The sequence below is a fragment of the Phodopus roborovskii genome, unplaced genomic scaffold (assembly GCF_943737965.1).
Source record: "Phodopus roborovskii unplaced genomic scaffold, PHOROB, whole genome shotgun sequence".
Lineage (NCBI taxonomy): Eukaryota > Metazoa > Chordata > Mammalia > Rodentia > Cricetidae > Phodopus > Phodopus roborovskii.
Window position 1 is genome coordinate 15,929,540 of NW_026126407.1, and position 21,186 is coordinate 15,950,725.

Sequence of the window (21,186 nt, forward strand, 5' to 3'; positions counted from 1 at the left end):
AACATTCATGGAAATGAAGCTGACAGCCCAAAAGAATCTTCAAATATCCTAAAGCCGATCCGGCATGCTCCATCCAGGTCCCTCTCATTTTAACTTGCAGGAATTTAAATACACGTAAAATGAGACTATGGTAAAAATCTCACTTTGCCCATGGTGTGAAATAACTGTAATTCTCTCTGAAAATTTTACAACTTATGATGAATTGCCTACACACAAAACCAATGGCCATGTTAGTTAGTGGCTTGCTCTAAATTTTCCATATACCCAGTTAACAGGGGCAACTGCCCCATTATGGCAGACCCACTTCTCATGCACAGAGAGACTCTGGTTTTGATCCCACGGATTGCAAAGATAGACTGGGAAAATGTGAAGAGTGATCCAATAGTCTCAATGAGATGGACCAACTGTGAATGACAAACTCTACTACCTAGACTCTGCGAGATTCTCAATGTGATGAATAAACTCTAAGTTTATTCTAAGACACCAATGGTCTGAGATATATGTTCCAGTTGACTAGTCCACTAGAACTAGTTCAACAAGGTTCAGTTTCCTTCCTTCCTTCTGTACAGCCATGCATCATGCAGGCTTTGAGGTTGTTGCTAAGTAACAAAGAGCCCACAGGAGTAGCAACAACATTGTTTCAATTCCCCTACTCACTTCAAAAGCACTCACATTTTCCTTATTTATATGAGTTTAGGGCTTTCCCTCCTCTCATGCTTTGAATGAAATCAAATGCACCATCTTTTGATTAGAAATAAAGATAAATGTTCTTATATTCTTTTTTTATGCATATAGAGTATTTTTTATTTAATTTTATATAACAAAGTCCAATTAAATGAAAACAAACATTTATACACAATATTTGGGAATTTGGGCGTCGTTCTTTCCAAACTACTTCCTGCTGGTAAGGGGCGCTGTCTTGGGGGATTCGAAGAAGATTCAGATATCCTAGCTGTAGTCTGTAGGGCTGTTTTGTCCAGCTGTTTGGAATGTAGGATCAGCTTGTACTCTGTTTCAGGCGGTCTGGTGTGATCAAACCACATTAGTCTGGAAGGAATCCACATCTTTTCATTTTCTGTGGAAACAAAAATAGAAATACTTTTCCCCAGTAACTTGTTCTTCAACTTAAATTTTGGAGTCAAAGCGGTTTTTTTTTTTTTTTTTTAAATTATTATTTTACATGTCGCTCCCAGTGGCCAACATAGAACCTAAGAAAGACTTAAAGAAGGTGTTCTTTAACCTGAGTTGGGGGCTGAGCCATATCCTAAGAGAGCTTTCCCAATGAGTGGTAAAGTTCATGCTTTCTAAGCAGCCATGAATTCTAAAGCTTTATTGTTTAGACTTAACTCCCAGATCCACATATGATTCCCCAAAGGAACTGCCTGGCTCTCCACTGAAGCTAGGGTTTGTAGGGATGTCTTCACCAGGCCTGCAGGCTCAAGGACACAGGACATAAAGACAGTCTATTTGTGGGGCTTTAGAAGAAGGTAAAAGGGTGTTACTTACTGTTTTCATGCATATATTCTACACTTTTTATCCCTGAGCAGAACTCTCCCAGGAAGATGCTTTTCTGTTTGTAAAAGTTTTATTACTCCTTTGCTAGTTGCACTACTCCCAGACACACTCTAGATTCCCTACCCAACAAACCTTGTGTCATTTTATTTAGACCCCTCAAGACTAATTTGTGATGCTCAAATATTCTTGGATGTGTAGGCCTCCCATGGAACATTGCCAACTTCTGAGGGGACTACATTCTTAGAGAAAATTCTCTTCCTCTCCTAGCAGCTAACAACTGTTAATTACCCCAGAGCTACAGGTGGAATTTCATGCCCAACTGCTATGTGCTAAGATTTGGTCTAGCTTGGGTTTGCTCTAGTCTTGAATTCAGAACCTTAACTGACTCTATTTCATTCTGACCCCTTCCAAAGACCTCACAGAGAAGATTCTCAGCCTCCTGAGCCAAATGCACTAAAATGGCCCCAGAGCTATGAGCATCGTCTAGTAGCAAGGCTGTATGTAGGTCATACTCATGGGAATCAGACAGTTTCTGAGTCAAGAGATTTGCAGTCAATAAGACACCAGCTTTGCAGAACCCTCTTTTAACTGTTCCTATTGATGACTTTGGGGAGAGTATTGAGCTTTTCCTGAGGGTGAGTACCAAGGCAGTTGAAGGAGAAACCCAGTGCTTCCTCCATCTCTGCTACTAAAGAGTGTCTAATGGGGGTAAACTTGTGGAGCACTGGACATAGCTGTCTTCCTGAAGTGGAGAAGGAGAGAGAAGGACTGGGATGGATTTTTGAGGGCCTCGGGACCAGAGAGTCACTGTGTGCCCACAGTTTCAGAGAGAGCCACCTCTGGCGGAGTGGGATTCCTGGGCAGCTTGAGTTCAATGATCAGGTCGATGTAAATGAATTTCAAGATATAAGGAGCTGTCTGTGAAGTGTGCTGCCTTTATTTGTTTTGCAGACTAATCCAAGCTACATCAGCCACATTCTTACTGCCAAGCCTTGGTAAAACCCTGAACTCTGTGGCACTCCTGAATAGCCAGAAGAATGATGGGCCATCCCTGCACCCACTCCCCACGCAGCCTCACCATAGCTTTGAGACATTCACCAGACAGTCTCCCTGCCTTTTCTCAGTGCACCAGCTGACTTGGCTTCTCCCCACAGCACCTACCACATACTGTTGGCTGCCTGAGCAGAATGCAGCACGAGGGGATTAATCTGTCTGCCTCTTCCTTTCTCTCTACCACCTCCCCTCAGAGTAGGGGAAGGTACCCTGAACTTTGATGACAAGCAAGATCAATTGTTACTTCTTTCTTCTCTTTCATCTCTCCCTCAATTTTCCAGTTGCCTGTTTCTTTAGAAGTAGAAAACTAGTCACTAGAGATATGCTTTGGATTTGTCTCTGAATCCACATGGGTAGGAACTCGCAAGCATTTGCATGTGTTAGGTCAGACTCTGTAATTGTACATGCAGGTCTTAAATGCCACCAGCAACATTGGGCAAATACACTATTTTCAAACCCCTAAGACTGTAATTTGACCACAGAATAAGCAAATTATTATCAACTTCTAAGAGAGAAGGAGAGGGAAGGAGGGAGGAAGGGAGAGGGGGAAAGGGGGAGAAAGAGAGAGAGAGAGAGAGAGAGAGAGAGAGAGAGAGAGAGAGATTATTTCCAAGTTGCTATCATCTACGTGAAGCCTGTATCCTGATTGTTCAGGGGTAACTATTCAAGTCCTCTTCTGCCTTTCAAAGCAAGATACAGTGAGCAAACCCCATGAAGCCCATTTTGTAAATGGGAGGCCAAGAGTGCAGAATACCTACTGGATCAGTTCAAGGTTATGCCAACAAGGAGAGGTCTTGACTAGATGGGTCCTAAATTCTCTGGTCCCAGGATGGCTTTAATCATGAAGTCTCATGTGTGAAAATAACTGTGTCTCCCTCTCCACAGAGAACCCTGTAGAGGGCTGGAGATTGGCTCATCAGTTAAGAGCACTGGCTGCTCTTGCAGAGGACCTGGGTTCAGTTCCCATTACCCACATGGTAGCACACAGCCATCTGTAACTCCACTTTCAGGGGATCTAACACCTTGTTCTGGCCTTTACAGGAACCAGGCACACACATGGTACACAGACATACATGCTGGCAAAATACCCAAACACATAAAATTGAAATTAAAAAAAACTAATAAATATTCATTATTAATCCACATGTCTATTTTCAACTAATAAATGAGCTACAAATTTAGTACCAAATGCTTTTCCACTGGAGCTAGCTTTTTTTTTTTTTTTTAAACTCCATTGCTGTGACTCCAGGCAGCGATGACGAAAAAGGCAGTGTCCTTTTCCTCAGCATCTTTTTGAGAAACTGAAAACCAATTCTGACCATCCCAATCCAGGGCTTCTCTTTAGAACTCACTGTTTCTTGAAACCCTCTCAGTAGGGGTGCACTGGCTTGATGAGCCCGAAGGCTGTTGTTCTTAAACCCAGGTATCAACACCAGTTGGAGCGTTCGTTCAAAGCCAAATTCATCTGCTTCACCCCCAGAAATTCTGAGGCTGTGGTTCTGAGATGGGGTTTAAGGGCTGGACCATCTAACAACTTCCCAATTGATGTTGAGAATTGCCAGTCCCGGGGCCTGCACTAAGAACCATCTGTGGCTCTTGGCATCTCCTTCTGTCTTTATTCAGTGGAGTAGGGCCTGGTAGTGAGAGGCCCCCTAGAGGGGAATCAACGCTGCAACATCCCTGATGGGCTGCCACTCAACACCAAAGCCCAGCCCTATGCAAAAGAGCCCGTCTGGCTTTAAATGAGTCCTCTCCATCCTAGGCCTCTTTTCTTCATTGGAACCTATTGGAGGCCTGAAGTCTGAGTGGAGCAGAAAGGACTGCAGGAGGCCTGTTCTTATCTAGGCAAATGTTTATCCACACAGCTGACCCAAATTAGCTGGAACTGTAGGGACAGAAATAGGAATAGCCTGCGACGAAACGCTAAGGCGAGAACATGAATTCCCCTGTGAGGAGCGATTAATCTTCCTCCAGAGGAACAAGTCAGATGTGTGGCTGACTGGATTTATAGTCGAATTCTAATTTGAAATCACATGGACTTATTTTTTTAATTTAGAAATCCAAATTCCTTTTCCATCTTAAATGTCAGTGTCCTTTAAATATGAAATTTTGCCATTTGATACTCCCAGGGCTGGCAGCAGAAGTGGGTCCTTTGTGTAGTTAAAAAAAAATCAACTGAGGGAGACATTATGATTTTGGAGGCCTGCAGGGGAGATGGCTAGAGCCCACAATCTCTGGAGTCACAGAGTAGGCAAACCTCAACCCCAGGGCCACTCTGCTGGGGAGTTTTCCACAATGTGACCTCACGCTAGTGCCCCATATCACACTCGACCTCCACAGCAAGCCTGACGACAGCGTTTATTTGGTGAGGGCAGCATGTAGACCTCTTCATCTTCTTCCCAAGACCTCAATAAATGGACACATCTTCACACCCCACAGTAGAAGGTTCCCGAAGACCTTTGTGCTCCTCACATCAGAATTAAACTGTTTCAATCATTTCACAGGGAAGGTAGTGACACAGTAATAATACTTGGCTTTGTGAAACTAATACAGGGCAGTCAGTGTTTCTTGGAAAAGTGATGAGCTCCGCTAGAGAGACCTGAAGAATCTCGAGGATGCAGAATCAGCACATTCCTCTCGTGTCCAATTAGAACCAATTGTGTGGATCAGCAAGGTGGGGGGGTGTCTCAGTGGCTAAAGGCATTTGCTGTACAAATCTGAGAACCTGAGTTCAATGCCCAGAAACCACATAATGGTGAAAAGAGAGAGCTAGCCCCATAAGGTGTCCTCTGTCTTCCACACATGCCCTTTGGCATAATCCCCCCCCCCACATCATACATACAAATGCACACACAGTAGTAACAATGAATTTTAGAAAAGCAAACATAATGTGTTTAGAATGTGGGAAGTACCTAAAGACTATGGCTCCCTTTAGGGAACACCTCCAGGAGAAACACATTATTCTTTCTCACCACTTAATAAAGATCAGTTCAGAATCAGTTCTTTTACTGGTGATGAAAGTATTCAGCCATCCTAACTAATCAGCCATGCTTAATTCCATGGACACCAAGTGATGGGACAGAGGTAAAGCTATTGGTGCAGAACTTGCACATTACAGGAGCCCAAGTAGACTCTGTGACCTGGTAGCTTGGCGAGCTGGGGACAGCACTCCAGACATCCCCAACATAAAGTTCCAGGGATCAAATATGAGAAAAGGCAAGCCTCCTTTGCCAGGGTACTGAGGCTCTTGTCAAAGAAAGTGCATGGGCCATAATGGCACCTACACATTTGTTTCTCAGAATCACTTGGCTGGGGAAAGGTGAGAAAGAAAGAGAGCATCTATAGTAGTCAGCATGGCCGAGGGGCCCATTTTGAGATGGAAAGTGACAGGAAAGTCTGTTTCCAGGTCAGTGTGAAATGTGATAGTCAAGCTCAATATTCATCCTTCTTCCTTTGAGAAAGAGATTCTGTGCCTCCAGTCTCAGTGAGAGCAGAACATGTCAACTGTATTGAGTACAAAGCATCCAGCTGCAACAATTTTGGCATGGCCTTTGGCCAGCATTGTTAATGTTGGAGTGAGGTGGGTGAGTTGATAGAGCATGCCCAAACAGCATCCTACATAGAAAATAATATGACCAAGTACCACTATGGTCCTGTTAGCTTGATACCCACCAGGTTAGTAGAGGAATAGTGTAGTTTTCAGGGCTGAAGTGCATGTACACATGTGTGGGTAAACACACACTTAGACACATACACACACACACACACACACACACTCACACACACACTGATTTAGCCAGAAACCTAATTCAATATTTGGAAAATGACTTCCTTAACTGTAACATGAGTGGACACCTATTAGAATATTTGTAGAATCTGGATCATGTGTTTCACCAATATATACCGACTTAGCAACTAATTTAAAAAGAAAAGCAGTGTAATTCTATACTTCATTCAATCTCTTCACTTACAGTGAAATGTGATTGTCTATGGCTTCTGGCTGAGATTGCTCCCAGGAGGCCAGGAAGCCAGCCAATACAAAGTCCAGATGTGGGCAGAAAGATGTTCTGCACTCTTGCTACACTGAGTTTATGGAACCATAGTGGAGAGGTGCTCCAAGGAGAGATGGGAGGACACAGAGAGAAGTGTGGAAGTGCTAACTGGTATAGGTTGATTGTTCTGTGCTACTCTACACTATAAGACATGAATGACTGAGGAGGTCCATGTCTGCTGACAGATAATAGTTGGAACCCCACTCCTGGAAAAAGATGAGGGAATCAGATGACCTAGGATCCAACCGTGTGCTCCTGGGCAAGTCAGTCTATTTCCGTGGACCTCATTTCCCTACTTTGTTTAGGTTTCGGATTGGAGTTCACTGTCTTCAGAGACCCTTCCAGCTCTCATATTCTGAATCTCAGCTTCTTACTCCATACCCTTGGCTGCCTGTTCATGGTAAACCAGCCACAGACTACAACTATCCAGCAAGCTATTAGAACTAAGGGCTTAGTGAAGTCAGTGAGGGTGTTAGTTGCCCCTCCCTCAAACCAAGGTTATTGCCCCCCCCCATTTCCTAAGAAACTTGGCATGGCCTGCCTCCACCACTTCTGTTGCATTTCCTGCCTCTGCCGCTCTTCCTGGTTTAGGCCAGAGTTCTGCTTTCCTCTGTCTCCTGAGGCTTCTGCGCAGCTGGCATCTTCCAGGCCTTCCTTCTTTGTTGCTTGTAGCCTGACAGAGGCCATCACTTCCAGACTGTGCATAGCTCAGCAAGCACACGGCAACCCTGCAATACTGACCCTGCCTTCAGCCAGCCTCTGCTCACCTCGGTATCTTTCTGTTGCAGCACTGAAAAGTCCAACTGAATTCCATGACCCAAGAAAAAATTTGGATAGTAACAAGGTAATTTTTGCAAACTGCCTTTTCTGACCATGGCTGACAGATTATAGATGTTGCATGCTGAAAGTGTGGCTTAAGTATGTAGGATTTCCACAACAAACTGCCAAATGGCTATATCCCTGTCCTCACACCACGTGGACTCTCACTCCCATGGACTAAAGAAGACTGTGAAAATGACATCTACTGTGTCAGATTTAAGAGTGATAGTTTTCAGTTTAAAAAGGAGCATCCCTAATCACTTGGTATTGGAGGACAGTCACCAAAGATATGCTAGAGCTCATAAAGTCAAAACACCTTTAAGAAGAGAAGTAAGGTCGGCCTTCCCACTGAGTTACATCTTTCAGTGCAGTCGTTCTTAGCAAAATCAGATTTTCCTAAGTGGGTTCGGTGGGAAGATGAAGGTTGTAAGTGGGGCTTATTTGGAGCTCCACAAAGAATGGCATTTATTTGATTTTCTCATTTGGGAGACAGGGTTGTTTGGTTTATTTCAGTTTTTCACTTAAAGAAAAAATTAACATACTCACTAGGCACCTTTACCACAGATTTCTACCCCTGATGTTATCGGTGATTTAAATACAATGTAGGAGCCATTACCACCTTCCATGACATGAGAATGGCTGGCCAGCATCTTTCCTTGCCTGTTAGTTGCTCCTCCATGGCAATGAGATGTAGCAAACTGTCCTTCCCAAAGTGCCTTCCAAAGTCTGATCATAGGTTTCACCCTTTGCTATGTAAAAAAACAACCGGCAAGGGCTGTATGGAGTCCTATTGTAGTGCATGTTTGTGCAATGTTTTATCTCTGACCTTGGCTGCTTTTCTGCCTATTAGGCAATAGGATCAATTACAGCAAAATGACTCCAGGTCAACTGTCATATGAACATCACTAGGATGCCTTTGTATTTATAGCCCTTGATTCAGGTCTAGGCATTTTATCCCTCTGCCCTTCTTCCCCAGACTAAAATTCTAGGGGAAAATTTATGTTTCTTTGAGAAAAAAAATGGGAGAAAGGGGATATTTTTCCATTTTCCATTAATAGAGTCGTTTTGAGAGAAATTGAGAGTTTTGTGCTTTTGTTCTACAGACAGAAGATTCCCTGAGGCGCAAGGGCAGAAACAGGTCTGATTGTGGCAGCCTGGTTAATATGCACATTCTCCAAGGTAAGGCTACAGAAATCATAAAGTAGGAGATACCTGCCCATGTTTCTAGATTTTCCTGTCTCTGTACTTTCTAAGTCCCTCAAAAAGCCTCTCCAAAGATAAATTAATTATACATACATATGTCTGTGTGTCTGTGTGTCTGTCTGTCTGTGTGTGTGTGTGTGTGTGTGTGTGTGTGTGTGTGTGTGTGTGTGTCCTGGCTTTGCATTCAGCCATTTTGAGCAGTCATCCTGTCATTCTTAGCCACATAATAGACTTGAAAGCTTGTTTCAGATTTGATTTCCTGCCTCACCTATGCCATTCCTGACTCCAAGATCAGGTGAATCTATAGTGTCACTACTGCAGTGGTTCTCAACTTGTGGGTTACAACCCCTCTGGGAGTCAAACAACACTTACACAGAGGTCCTCGAAGACCATCAGAAACCACAGATATTTGCATCATGATTCTTAACAGTAACACAGTGACAGCTGTAAGGTAGCAACAATAAAACATTTTATGGTTGTGGGTCACCACAACATGAGGAAATGTATTAAAGGGTACCACATTAGGAAGGTTGAGAAGCACAGCTCCAGTGTATAGGAAATAACAATCTCAGAAAACTCAGCACTGATCCATGCAATTCTACGCTGGGATGATCTGACCATGTTGGGAAGTGGGAACCAAAGCAAATGCTTACTCGCCATCTTCATCTGACACCTGAGCAGAGGAGAGGCCTTTCCTGCCATGAGAATGCTCAGACCACTGGTGCCAGCTTCAGAGAGGCCCAGCTTTACTTTGACATTTTCTGTGAACACATTTGATCAGTGATGCACTGAGGGTTGCAAGGGACTGGCTGACCTTGTCAGTGTAGAGATGAAGATGTGGATGTCTGCCCTTAGAGAATCCTCCCAGGGTAACAGAGAAGGCAGACATGAGAATTAGCATTCACCACCCAGCACAAGGGAGAATAATGCATGGTGTTGTGAATGCAGGGAAAGCATGCATGGGGTTGTGAGTTACGGAGGGGGCCTCAAAGGGAAGACATCTGACTCAGATTAGACTCGGGAAGGGAAGGGAGGGGAGGAAGGGATATGAAGTATGGACCAAGTATAGGAAGAAGGAAGGGCATTCAAGATGCAGGTGGAGCATGCACACAGCACCAGTGTGCTCTCTCTAAAGGGAAGATTTCATTCTAAGCCCAGATGTAAATGCTACAGTGTAGGAAAGGGCCTAAAATAGGGAGGGGGTAGTGAGTCTTTCCTCTTTTATCAGCTTCATCTCCAACTCTTCTGGCTTCCCAAACTTTCTCCAACTACGGAGTAGGTGAGACTCAATAAGACAGAGAGTAGACAGCGCAGAATATGGAGGAAAAGCTCTAAAAAGGCTCCATACACAAGTGACAAAATTCTTACCTCCTTTACTGTGACATCTATGACGATCCTGGGAATTGCTGCTGTGTTGGCACAATACTGCAGCTATACAAATAGACTAAGAAATTCCATTCAACTGAGTTGCAGACTTTCAATGGTCGAGTTAGCAAATAAAAATAGATACTGCATGTAGCAAGGATGCACAAGATGCAGGCATTGGTACTCTGCTGGTGGGTGCAGCCGGGTCAGTGTTTCCACGGGGCAGTTTGGCAGAATGTATCCAACTCCTTGACTGTGTGTCCTGTAAAGGATCGTTCGTATTCAATGGTGTTTAGCAAGGAGTTATTTGGAGGGGGAAAACATTGAAGCTGGTAAAATGTCCAACAATAGGAGATCCCCCGAGTAAATTTGGGGATCCTCCATGGAGTTTAATACCACATAGCATCACAGCAAGGATTTTGAAGAATAATGTCATAATAAGAAAAAGCTTAGAGGGTGTTTAGTGAAAACAGCAGAAAGCAAAACAGTATTTAGAGACAAATTCTGGGAAGACAAACTAAACATGTAAATATGTGCATTCATGGTCCAGTTCTGGGAAGAAAAAGTATTGGTCTAATAATAAAAACAAACAATTCCAAAGGGCTGGTGCAGCATGGGGAGTTTCCTGCTCATTACATTTTCTCATGCATAGCCTTGGCATTCGTGATACCATGTGCACAGAGGCGCTGTGGTCAAGAAGGCCTAGGAGGGTGGGCTGTGACTCAGCAGTGTAGCACTTGCCTGACTTTCATTCCCAGCACTTTAAAAACAGTAGTTTCTTTCATCATTGCCGTTAATATCAAGTTCTCCATCACAACAGCCCTTGCTTCTGTGACATGTCTCTTCCATGGAGTCTTCAAGTCTCCCCAACAGAAATTAAGAATTACTTTCCTGAAGTATCAAAGATCCACTAACATGTAAATGTCTCCTCTCTCTTGAGTTTCTCATTCCGGTGGGGACAGGAAATAGGAAACAGATTGCAAAAGCTGACACATTATGCCCTGATGGCAGAAAGGACCAGGGGTTGACTGTAGGGATTGGAATGGAAACCTATCTGTTCAGAAAATACGTGGATCCATTCATGGCAGGCTTAGAGGCTGAGGGCCTGTGTGCGGACAGCCTGAGCGCCTGTGGTAGGATAGAATGAAAAGTGTGGAAGTGGAGTCCAGCCAGGAGCTGTCTATAAATTCCTCATCTTTTAATCTCAACATGTTAAGACAGATCCTGAAAGTGACAGGTTGACTTTGACTGAAATTTTCACCCCATTTTCTTCATGGAAATCACTCACAGCTCATCCTAAAGAGGACATTTGGGGTCAGCCATGAAGAGGAGAGTTTAGAATTCTGTACTTGACTCCCCCCCACATACACACACACAAATGATGAGAAACTGCCTGTTGGATACATTCAGTTTTTTTTTTAATCCCTCTGTTTAATTAAAATATCAACTTCAAAAGATTTTGGTTTTTTGCCTTTTACAATGTATCTGAACATTTGACTCTCAGTCCGTATCACAACACTGACAAATCTAAAACCCCTGGAAGGTTATACTCCCCCTACTGTCACCAGGAGATGATGTTTTACTGCAGGCCCAGTCTGTGCCAGTCATTCTCAAAAGCCAGGAACCTAGGGTCAAGCAAGCCACATGGACCCCATGGACTGCTTGCTTACAAAATTGCCAAATTGCATTTTTTTAAAACAAATCCTCTCAAGGCAAGTTTCTCTGGTTTTCCCGGGCCTCTTCATTTGCCTTTATTTGGAAGTGGCTGCTCTCTGGTGCTAATCCCTGTGAAGTGATGATGCTTGCATTGAAAAATTATCGGGATGGGGATGGTAGAGCATGGTGTGACACAGTGTTTTGTAACCACCAGCCAAAAAAGTGAACCCAACAAAATGACATCCAATTCTAAATCAGATCCTGTCTGTTCCAACCGCGTAGCCTCTACAGCAGAAAGATCCATCCCAACTGCTCAGATGAAGCTGAAAAGAGCCCGCCTTGCTGATGACCTCAATGAAAAGATTGCTCTCCGCCCTGGGCCCTTGGAACTGGTGGAGAAGAACATTCTGCCTATGGATTCTTCAGTGAAAGAGGCTATAAAAGGTAGTTGGGGTTGGGGGAGGCATGCCTGTCCCGCACTTTTGAACCCCAGGGCTGCCACAGCTCTGGCAATCTGGGAACCCTGCTCTGAGCAGCCCACTGGATGAGCCATTCCATGGCTTGCTCCCCAAGCATATACCTTATACCCAGAGGTCCACAGTCTTCAGTTTCCTATGCTAAAGAGGCGGAGGCAGGAGGAATGAGATGAGAATAGTCAGCAATTAAACCTCACAGCCATTATCTCAGCACTTGAGAAGCTGAGACAGGAGGATTGCCATGATTTCAGGGCCAGATTGGGCTCCATGGTCAGTTCTAGGCCAATCTGGGCTGCAAGTGAGATCTTCAAAACCAAGTTAATCATGAAAGAGAGGTGGAGAGTGAACTCGTACACTGGAAATAGTAGTTGTACTGTTGTGTGCTACAGTTGAGATGGAGATGATGATAGACAGGGCTTCACAAGCAAAACTCATGCTATGACACATGTGAAAGTGACAGTTTTTATGTGATGTCCAACTCCAAACCCTCAAGGAGATGATGCACTCATCCATTCCCCCAAAAACTGCCTTAGTTCATTTCATAGACCTTTAGACCAACTGAGGTCGGGTAGATCCAAACACCCTGAAAGTATAGCGTTCATCTGAACTGTGCTTTGAGTTGGGCCATGGGTGAACAGAAGCAAATGGAGTAGGGAGATAGACATTCCTATAGGCAAATTGACTTTCTTCCAGCTAGACCCTCTGACAACACTTGAAAGGAATTATTAACAATAGATGCTTAAAAGTTTCAATATGCAGTCAAAAGTACACTTAAGGACATCTTACTCTAAACTAGCCTGGTCTACAGAGTGATTTCAAGGATAGCCAAAACTGTTACACAGAGAAACCTTGTCTCAAAAAACAGCTCAAGAATATACACTTTTTTTTTTTCACCTACATCATCATATATACACCCTCATTTTCACATTTAAAGTCTGAATGCCTCTGAAATCATTAAAGGGCCTAGATTAAGAGGCACATGTAATTTTGCTTTGTCCAAAGTTTTGTGATGTATTTTATAATCTGATTTGACATTTATCTTCAAAAACTTCTTTACACTGGTCTGGTTTGTCTGTTGTTTCCTGGCTACTTACAGAGGTATATTGCAGCTAAATCTTAGGAACAGTTTTTTTTTTTTTTTTTTTTTTTTTTTTTTTTTTTGTGTGTGTGTGTGTGTGTGTGTTAACTTAAAGATGTTGAAATTCATTTGAGACTGCAACACACATGTAAATTTGAAGTGGATTCATATGTTTAAAACATATGGATTCTTCCAAGTCAGAAACACAAGGTCCCTTCCCATTTACCCAAACCCTGTGTTTCAACACAGTTTGTTGTTATAGGTCATGTCCTTCAGAGCACTGTGACACTGGAAATATTAATTTTTCATATTTCTTTTTTGTTGATGCTTTTGAAGATTTCCTTAAAAGTACCAGCAAGTTTCTCAGTTTACACTGTTTAAGTGGAAATGTCTATGTCTACAAATGAAATGTGTTTCCTTCTTCACTTTGTGCACTGACTGGCAGTTTAATACCTGCCTGTATATTATATGATAAATGTCATCTTAGAACTGTTCATGCACACTAACATTTTGATAGTTTTCTACTTCATTTCAGAATTTCAATATATATTTGCATTTGTAGATTTATCAATTTGATATAAATTACACAACTGATAATAGTGTAGTATACCAAATAAAATAAAAAATTTAATACATGATATCTAACAAGGTGGCTCTTTTTCTCAAGGGCCCATAGAAACACCTACCTTATGGATATTATTATGTATATGACGTATAAAGCCTATATAGTTCACATATATGCAATTAATAATGGCATGAGAGATGACTGAATAATCATGTGTCTTTTGCTTAGTAGAATCCTATTATTACTGATAGGTTGACAATGGTTCAAAGCAGCCAGGAGGCAATGAGCTCATGGCTAGTCTGGTAAAGGTGATGTGAGAGCTGTCTATGTCATGTTTATCTGCATTATTACAGCTGATGGACACATGTTTTTTTCCTTTTCTCTTTTAGCTGGTAGTCTATAGTCGCCCGCCTTCATATATGACAGGTACTCTTGGTAAAGGCAGTGTAAGGACATGTCCTTCCCTAAGGGTAATTTGAAGAGGATACTGAGTAAAACACTTTCAAAGAATGTGAAATGACAATGATGTGAAAAGGCAGTTTCTGATTGTGACAGTCATGTGGCATTGCTTCCTTTCCAAATCACCCTAACATTCTTGGAAGCAACTTTTCATGACTCTGTTTTTAGAAATTGCTAACATTTTACTTATACATTTGAATCAATTTTGTCATTAGTTGGAATGTCATGGCATTTATTTAGCATTTAACAGTCCAGGAAGAGGTTTCCACAGAGAGGAGTCCTCCGTGGCAGTCTCCTTAATCTTGTTGAACCCCATCCTCCAAGCATGATGGCTTTTTCCTAAAGGGCCAGATAGTAAACTATAAGCTCTGTCACAACCGCTCTACTCACCCTTGTAGTGGGGATGTAACCATGGCAAGTAAAGAAAAGCGCATGGCTGTATTCTAATAAAACTCTTTAGAAGTTTAGAAGCATAGACCTTCATCACCCTCTGGATCTAGCCATGTGAAATCTAGAAACAAATACCTCACTTGAACTGGAGAGGGTAGAGCCAGCCCAGAAAAAGATCAAAGTTCAAATTTCTCAGTCAAGTTCCTCCCAAAGTACAGCTTTTGGATTATTGAAAGCCACCTCAGTATAAGTCAAGGGTGATTTATCTGTATACATTTCACGGAATAATTGATAATTACCTTTGACATTTTTCTGAGTGACGAAAATTGTCAAACGTGATTTCATGATCAGTTTCATGAACGTTCCTCATTCATATCTCCCAATCCCAGTCCCTGTCTTGGGAGTTGTTCTTCCATGACTTTCTATGGTGATGCTCATAGTTATGTGTGTATTCAAATTGTTACCTTATATCAGCTGTATGATTTACCCCATGCTGGGAAATCTCCTCTATCTGCATGTCAAAGTTCCTGGGTCTCCACAGTATGTGGTGTTGGTTTGCTGTGGTTTCTAAGTATCCCTGAACCTGGACTCCATTTTTCAAATTACCTACTATATTCAGGGTACTGTCTCTTCCTTTCCCCTCCCCATTCACTAGAAGTCTGTCTTGTTCTTTTAGAAAGCAGAAGTTTATGGTTCTAAGTCTGTTGCTTCTAAGTCTTCACTGGAGTTCAATTGGCCTCTAGTCTAGTCTAGTCGCTGAGAAGTTACATGAAGTCAGCTGGAGGCTTGTTTTGCTGTTTGTTTTCTAGAGTTGCTGTTTGGTTATTTCTCTCTCTCTTTCTTTGTATTTTCATTCATTTGTTTGTTTCTTTATTTGTTTCATACTGACAGTCAAATCCAGGCCCTCTCAAATTCTAAGGCAAGTGCACTGCTACTGAGCTGGGCCCATGACCACAAACCAGAAATTTGGAATGCATTAGGCCAACTTTGAACTGTAGCTCTGTGACTGTGGGCCATGCACGTGCAGATTTTGTCATTTCATTTCATCTCACTGACTCGACTGTGTCATCTGTAAACTTCTCCATTACAGAAATTACTATGTCTTAGAGTTGTTTTTTGCAAGAAGTCTGAAATAATTGATATAAAGAATGAACTTAGAGCTAGGGAGACTGATCCAATGGTGAAAAATGCTTGATGCACAGATATACAAGCCCCGAAGGAAGAAAGGAAGGAAGAAAGGAAGAAAGGAAGGAAAGGATAGGGAAGCCAGAGAGGGAAATGCTGACTAAGTGATAAAAGCAATTTACAGTATGTCTTCCAAACAGAGAATATGGAACTTCAGGGTTCTTCTCACTCAAGAAACTTGGTCAAACCATTTTTCTAATTTCCTAGCTGGGGAAACAAAATTTCTGAGGGATAAGGAAAAGGTAGTGGTGAGTGCAGGAAGGGTTCTGGTGAGTGAGTGAGTGTGTGTGTGTGTGTGTGTGTACAGCATCAGGCTGTGCATGCAGACTGAACTGTATCTGTAGTGTGCAGTGGCCCTGTGAGAGATGAAAGAGCTCCACCGGGAGACTGACACACTTATTTGAGGAGAGCTGACAAGCTAGGGAAAGTCCTGCATGTGGGTGTACACAAAAAGCATCTGACATGACCAACTTTGCATGGCTTGATAGTAGATTACCCTGCAACACACAGGCTTCTGTCTTGGGCAAGGTAAGTGATTCCATCATTTATTAAAACTGGAATATGAATGGATGAGTAAAGTGTGAGAAAATGACAAGTTCTCATGTTGACTGCTAAATATGAGCAGCTCACAAATAACACAAAGGCAGACATTCATAGTCAACAAGTCCTTTGGCTCCTAGTTCAGAAGAACGCACAAACTCGCAAATCTTCAATGCATATGACGATTTAAGAAGATGGATTAGATAAAATCGCCTTTGCATACATGCACTTCTTCACCTAATATCTATTGATTCTCTTCTAATGTGCCAGACCCCACTCTAAACTCTTGTTCAGTGTTCAGAGCCTACACGTAAATTAAGTATGATAGTAAAAGCTGCTAAGTGTGGTAGCAGTTCAGGATATGAGTGATGCATACAAAGAGCAGAGGATTAAGCTCAAGGCTATTATGTGATAGGAAATCTGTGCAAAATAAATAAGGAATAGCTGGAGAAAAAAGACTAAGCATACATTTGTTTTCGTTCAAGAAAATCCCAGAAGTGGGGGTTGGAGAATAGAACACTCACCCCCGAAACCCTGTGTCCCCTGCTGTATTTAAGAGTTTCACAAGCAAATGAACATACACCAGGAAACAGCTTGGAGTCCAGCTGTAGAAATGGCAGCTGGGGCCCTCTCTGCAGCAAAGCCGACCCAGCTTGCTCTCGAGCCTATTACTCCTGGGGATCACATCCCTTCATCCCTTCTTTGGTGAGGCGCAAATGAGCTCATGTGGCATTTTTTTAAAATCAGCCTCACGACCTCTGTGTGTTTCCTCTTCTCTATCCACGTGCCATTCCATTTGTGTTTATACATTGTGGTTCTCTCTCCAGCTGTGCTTCTATGCTCCTGCCAGACTTGAGAGGCCTACTGTGTTGCTGTCTCCTTCCCTCCAAGACTCATTTAAATCTAAGAGAGAATGATCTAGAATCTTTCCTAACACAGTAAGCCTTCCCACCTGCTGTTCTCACCATTCCCAGATCACCCTCTGGTAGCTGAATCACACCAAGTCTTTTTTAACCACAGACTTGTCTGTCTAATAGGATGCCAACTGTTGGTCCCACTTCCAACCTGTGAGTTTCTTCTCTGAATCTATAGTTTTAGAGACACTAGCTGGCATACTGTGCAGGAAGACAACACTCAGGCTCCTGTGGCCACCACTCAAGAGTGCACCCGACTACCTATCATCCTTTTGTGGAAAACCTCGTCAGGTCAGGATGCAGCATACAGCTAACTCAATCTTACTGGGAATGATGGCTTCTCTACATTCTGTAGGATGCCTTGTTAGGTTTCTGGGTGGTTGTTATTACTCAGGTGGCTCCTCAGCACTAAGAGCCCTGGGTTCTTCTCTTTAGTTAAACTGCTCAGTAATGGGATCCCTGGTTCTTCTCCTCGGGTGTTAATCTGCTCACTGGTCATAGTTTCTTCACAGGCTGTGAGTATCCTGCATCTGCTAGCATCAGAGGAAGCAGTATTCTGTCCAATGCCTGACTCCAGGTTTGAACTAGACCAAATCCAGCTGCATTCCTCAAACAGTAGGAAGCCTCTGGACTCCAGCTGCAATGGACAAGTTTCTCAACTTGTCTTTGAACAGGACCAGATTTTTCAATCTAAGTCAACATTTCAGTTTCAATTCAACCAGCGTTTTAGAATATGTAGCTCTGCTGTCAAAGACAAATTCATTTTTATCAAAATCCTCCTTTTTTAAAAAAGTATTTATTCTTCTCTCATATATTACATCCCAACCACAGTTCCCCTTCCTCCTCCCCTCTCAGTCCACTGCCCCCTTCCCTCCATCTCCGATCCACTCCTCCTTCCTTTCTCTTCAGAAAAGTGCAGTCCTTCCATAGACCACAACCAAACATGGCATATCACATTGCAATAAGGCTAGGCACCACCCCTCATTTTAAGGCTGGATAAGGCAACCCAGTAGGAAGAAAAGGGTCCCAAAAGCAGTCAAAAAAGATAGACAGCCCCAACCCCATTATTAGGAGTAGTCCCATAAGAAGACCAAAGTACACAACCATAACTTATATGAGGAGGGCCTATGTCAGACCCATGCTTGCCAATTCAGTCGCTGAGAACTTTTATGAGGCCAGGTTAGTTGATTATGTGGTTTTTCTTGTGGTATCTTTGACCCATCTGGGTCCTACAATCCTTCCTCCCCCTCTCCCATGGGATCCCCCCCCCCCCGAGCCAGCTCTGCCTAGTGTTTGTCTGTGGGTCTTTGCATCTGTTTCCATCAATTGCTGGATAAAGTCTCTGATCATGATTGTGCTAGGTTCCTGTCTACAGGTAGAGCAGCATGTCATTAGGAATCATTTCATTGATTTTTCTTTTTTTCCTTTTTCTGCTGGTCCTGTTTGGTTCTATCCTGGAACTCTGGGATATCCGTGTAAATGCAGTTCTTAATTGGTCTAGATAATAATATTGTTGGGTCTCAGCAAGTCTTCTTGAGCAATATCCAGGGTTGTTAAGATCTGTATCTTTGTGAATGTTCTGTGACTGACAGTTTCCTCTGCGAAACAGATTTTGCTTCATTCTCATTCAGGTGGATGTTAGGGATGGGCAGTCGGTCCTAGCGCTCTTGCCATTCACCAGACTGATGAACAAGTAGAAAATCAGGAGATACACTTCCACGTTCTGCGGGGCTGTACCCTTCCTTCACCGCCCTTGATGCAGGTTCTAGGGGGAAAGTAACCAGGGCTCCAATTATCTCATTTATTCTTGGAATTTTACATGTTTGTACAGAAGAAAGTACAGCTGACTCATTCATCTAATCACTTCCAGGGAAAGGGGGAGTGAGGGTCTGTCGCCAGCCTAAGGTCCCCAGGGGGCCTGTGCCCAGAGCCAGTCCTGTGGGCATACCCAGAGGATGATGTCAGGGCTTCCCAGAGCAGGTCCTTGTCATCACACTGCCTGACATGTCTGCGGGGACAATAGCCAGTGCTCTGCTCTCCAACTGCTCCCAGCCAGCTCTTGTCTTGGGAGATTGGAGTAGAGGGCCCAGGTCACAATGCAATGTAGTCGATGTGACTGTTCTACAAGAATATAGATAAGGTGACCAGAAGGTGACCTGTGTCCCTCTCTGCAGCAGCAGTGTGGCTTGAACTGGGAAAGAGGGGGTAACTGGTGGCCTTTCGAGGACACACTCTCTTCCTTCTCTTGGGAAGCTGACTCCTTATTTTTCCAGAACAAGTCTCTCAGGACAAATGAGTCCTCCTGACCGTAGAGATGCACTGACTTTTGGGAGGATGGCCACAGAGTAAACTGCCTCCTGGGTGGTCTTTTTGGTAAACTTGAGAATGGCAGATGCTAACAAAAACAATATTGGCCTCCATAACAGCTAGACATGACTGAACAGTTCACATCAGGCCATGCACTCAGTGCTCTGTAGACAGATGTCGTTTCTTGATATCTGGAGAGGTAGCTGCATTCATTATTCCCATTTTGTAGTTGGGGAAACTGAGGACCAGTGAGTTTCCGGTATTCACATTCCTACTGATGTAGCAGAGCCAAGAAGAAAGTATCCCAAGTGTTTCCAACTTAGAACCCATGAGTGCCTTGTGCATCTTGTGAAAGTAAGGCAGCATGTAGCAGCAGTTGGAGGGGAACTCCTCCATTGTTCCAGCTCTTGCTCTAAGTGTGAACCCCCCAACTGTGGAGACCAGCCTGTCCCTCCCCTCCTCTTCTGCCCTGACAGTGGCAACCCCAAACACTTGCAGCCCTAACGGGTTAACTAGCAGGGACCACATGATGTCACATTCCTCAGTGGTCCTCAAATGCTGAGGCAGCCTCATACTTTCTAGGTACCTTGGCATCCACCCTACTTTTTTGTGTGGGTGTGAACAACTTCCTTGTGTTTAGTCGTGTGAACTCATGGTTTCCTTGTTGCATTTGGCTTAAGCAGGAAACCTCTAAATGGTTGGCAGATGATTTGATAAAGGCTATGATTCTGTAGGATTTGGCTCCTAGAATAACCCTCTCCCTAACTAGGAGACTTCTTCCCCGTCCCTAGTTTTGCTCATCAACCCCTTTAGTATCTCTTACTCTCTCCATCTTCACCCAACACTGCCCCCTCCTGTTGTCCTATCCATAGCTGCCAGTTATTTCAGGTTCCATCCAAGCCCTCCTCCTCCTCCAAGAGAGTTCTTAGACAACCTTGTGTTACTATCTCCTCTGCCTAACTGCGGTGGACACTCTCCAGGCCACATCTCCTTGACAGATTCTCCAATTATCCCAGGCAGATACACAGACAACCCTCTTTCTCCTGACTTTCAGCCTCTTTACCATATCTTATCTGATCACCTCTACTCCTCTTGAAGTGTAAAAGGATGGAAGTAAATGAAATAATTGAGGATCCTGCTCCTTTCAGCCTTGGGAGGAAAAATAGAACTGATTACAGAAAGTTGATCCTCCATATCCACAGGGGCTTAATTCCAGGACCCCCCACAGATGACAAATTCAGGACACTCCCGTCCCTCCTGTAAAATTTAATACTATTTGTACATAACCAATTCATATTTTCCCTTCCATGTCAATCATCTATATACTAACTACCATGCTCCATTCCATGAAAATACTATGTAAAAAGTTACTATACTCACTTCCAGGGAAGTAATAGTGAGCGCAAAGCCTGCATATGTTTAGAACAGATGCAATTTTGTCAGTCCCAGTCAATGTCAGGAATGCAGAACCTACAGACGGCAAGCTGAGTCTATCTCCCCCACCCATTACAAATTCTCTACTTCTAAACTACTTTTTTTATATCACTGTAGTGTGTTGACTCGAGGTCACCACTTGCCAGTGATCAGAGTTGGGGGGCATTAGTTCACT

General features: G+C 43.3%; 1 protein-coding gene across 3 annotated transcripts in view; it reads left to right on the plus strand.

The window, feature by feature from the left end:
• Myocd (myocardin) overlaps window positions 1-21,186 on the plus strand; it is an 86,207-nt gene that overhangs the window by 36,130 nt on the left and 28,891 nt on the right. Inside the window, exons 3-6 of one of the 3 annotated variants that reach the window (XM_051180380.1) lie at window positions 2,467-2,510; window positions 7,409-7,464; window positions 8,543-8,618; window positions 11,946-12,107. In XM_051180380.1, the coding sequence (XP_051036337.1) occupies window positions 8,603-8,618; window positions 11,946-12,107 (178 nt within the window). In that variant the 5' untranslated portion in view covers window positions 2,467-2,510; window positions 7,409-7,464; window positions 8,543-8,602. The remainder of the gene's footprint in view (window positions 1-2,466; window positions 2,511-7,408; window positions 7,465-8,542; window positions 8,619-11,945; window positions 12,108-21,186) is intronic. The other 2 variants (XM_051180379.1, XM_051180381.1) reach the window with 2 other exon arrangements.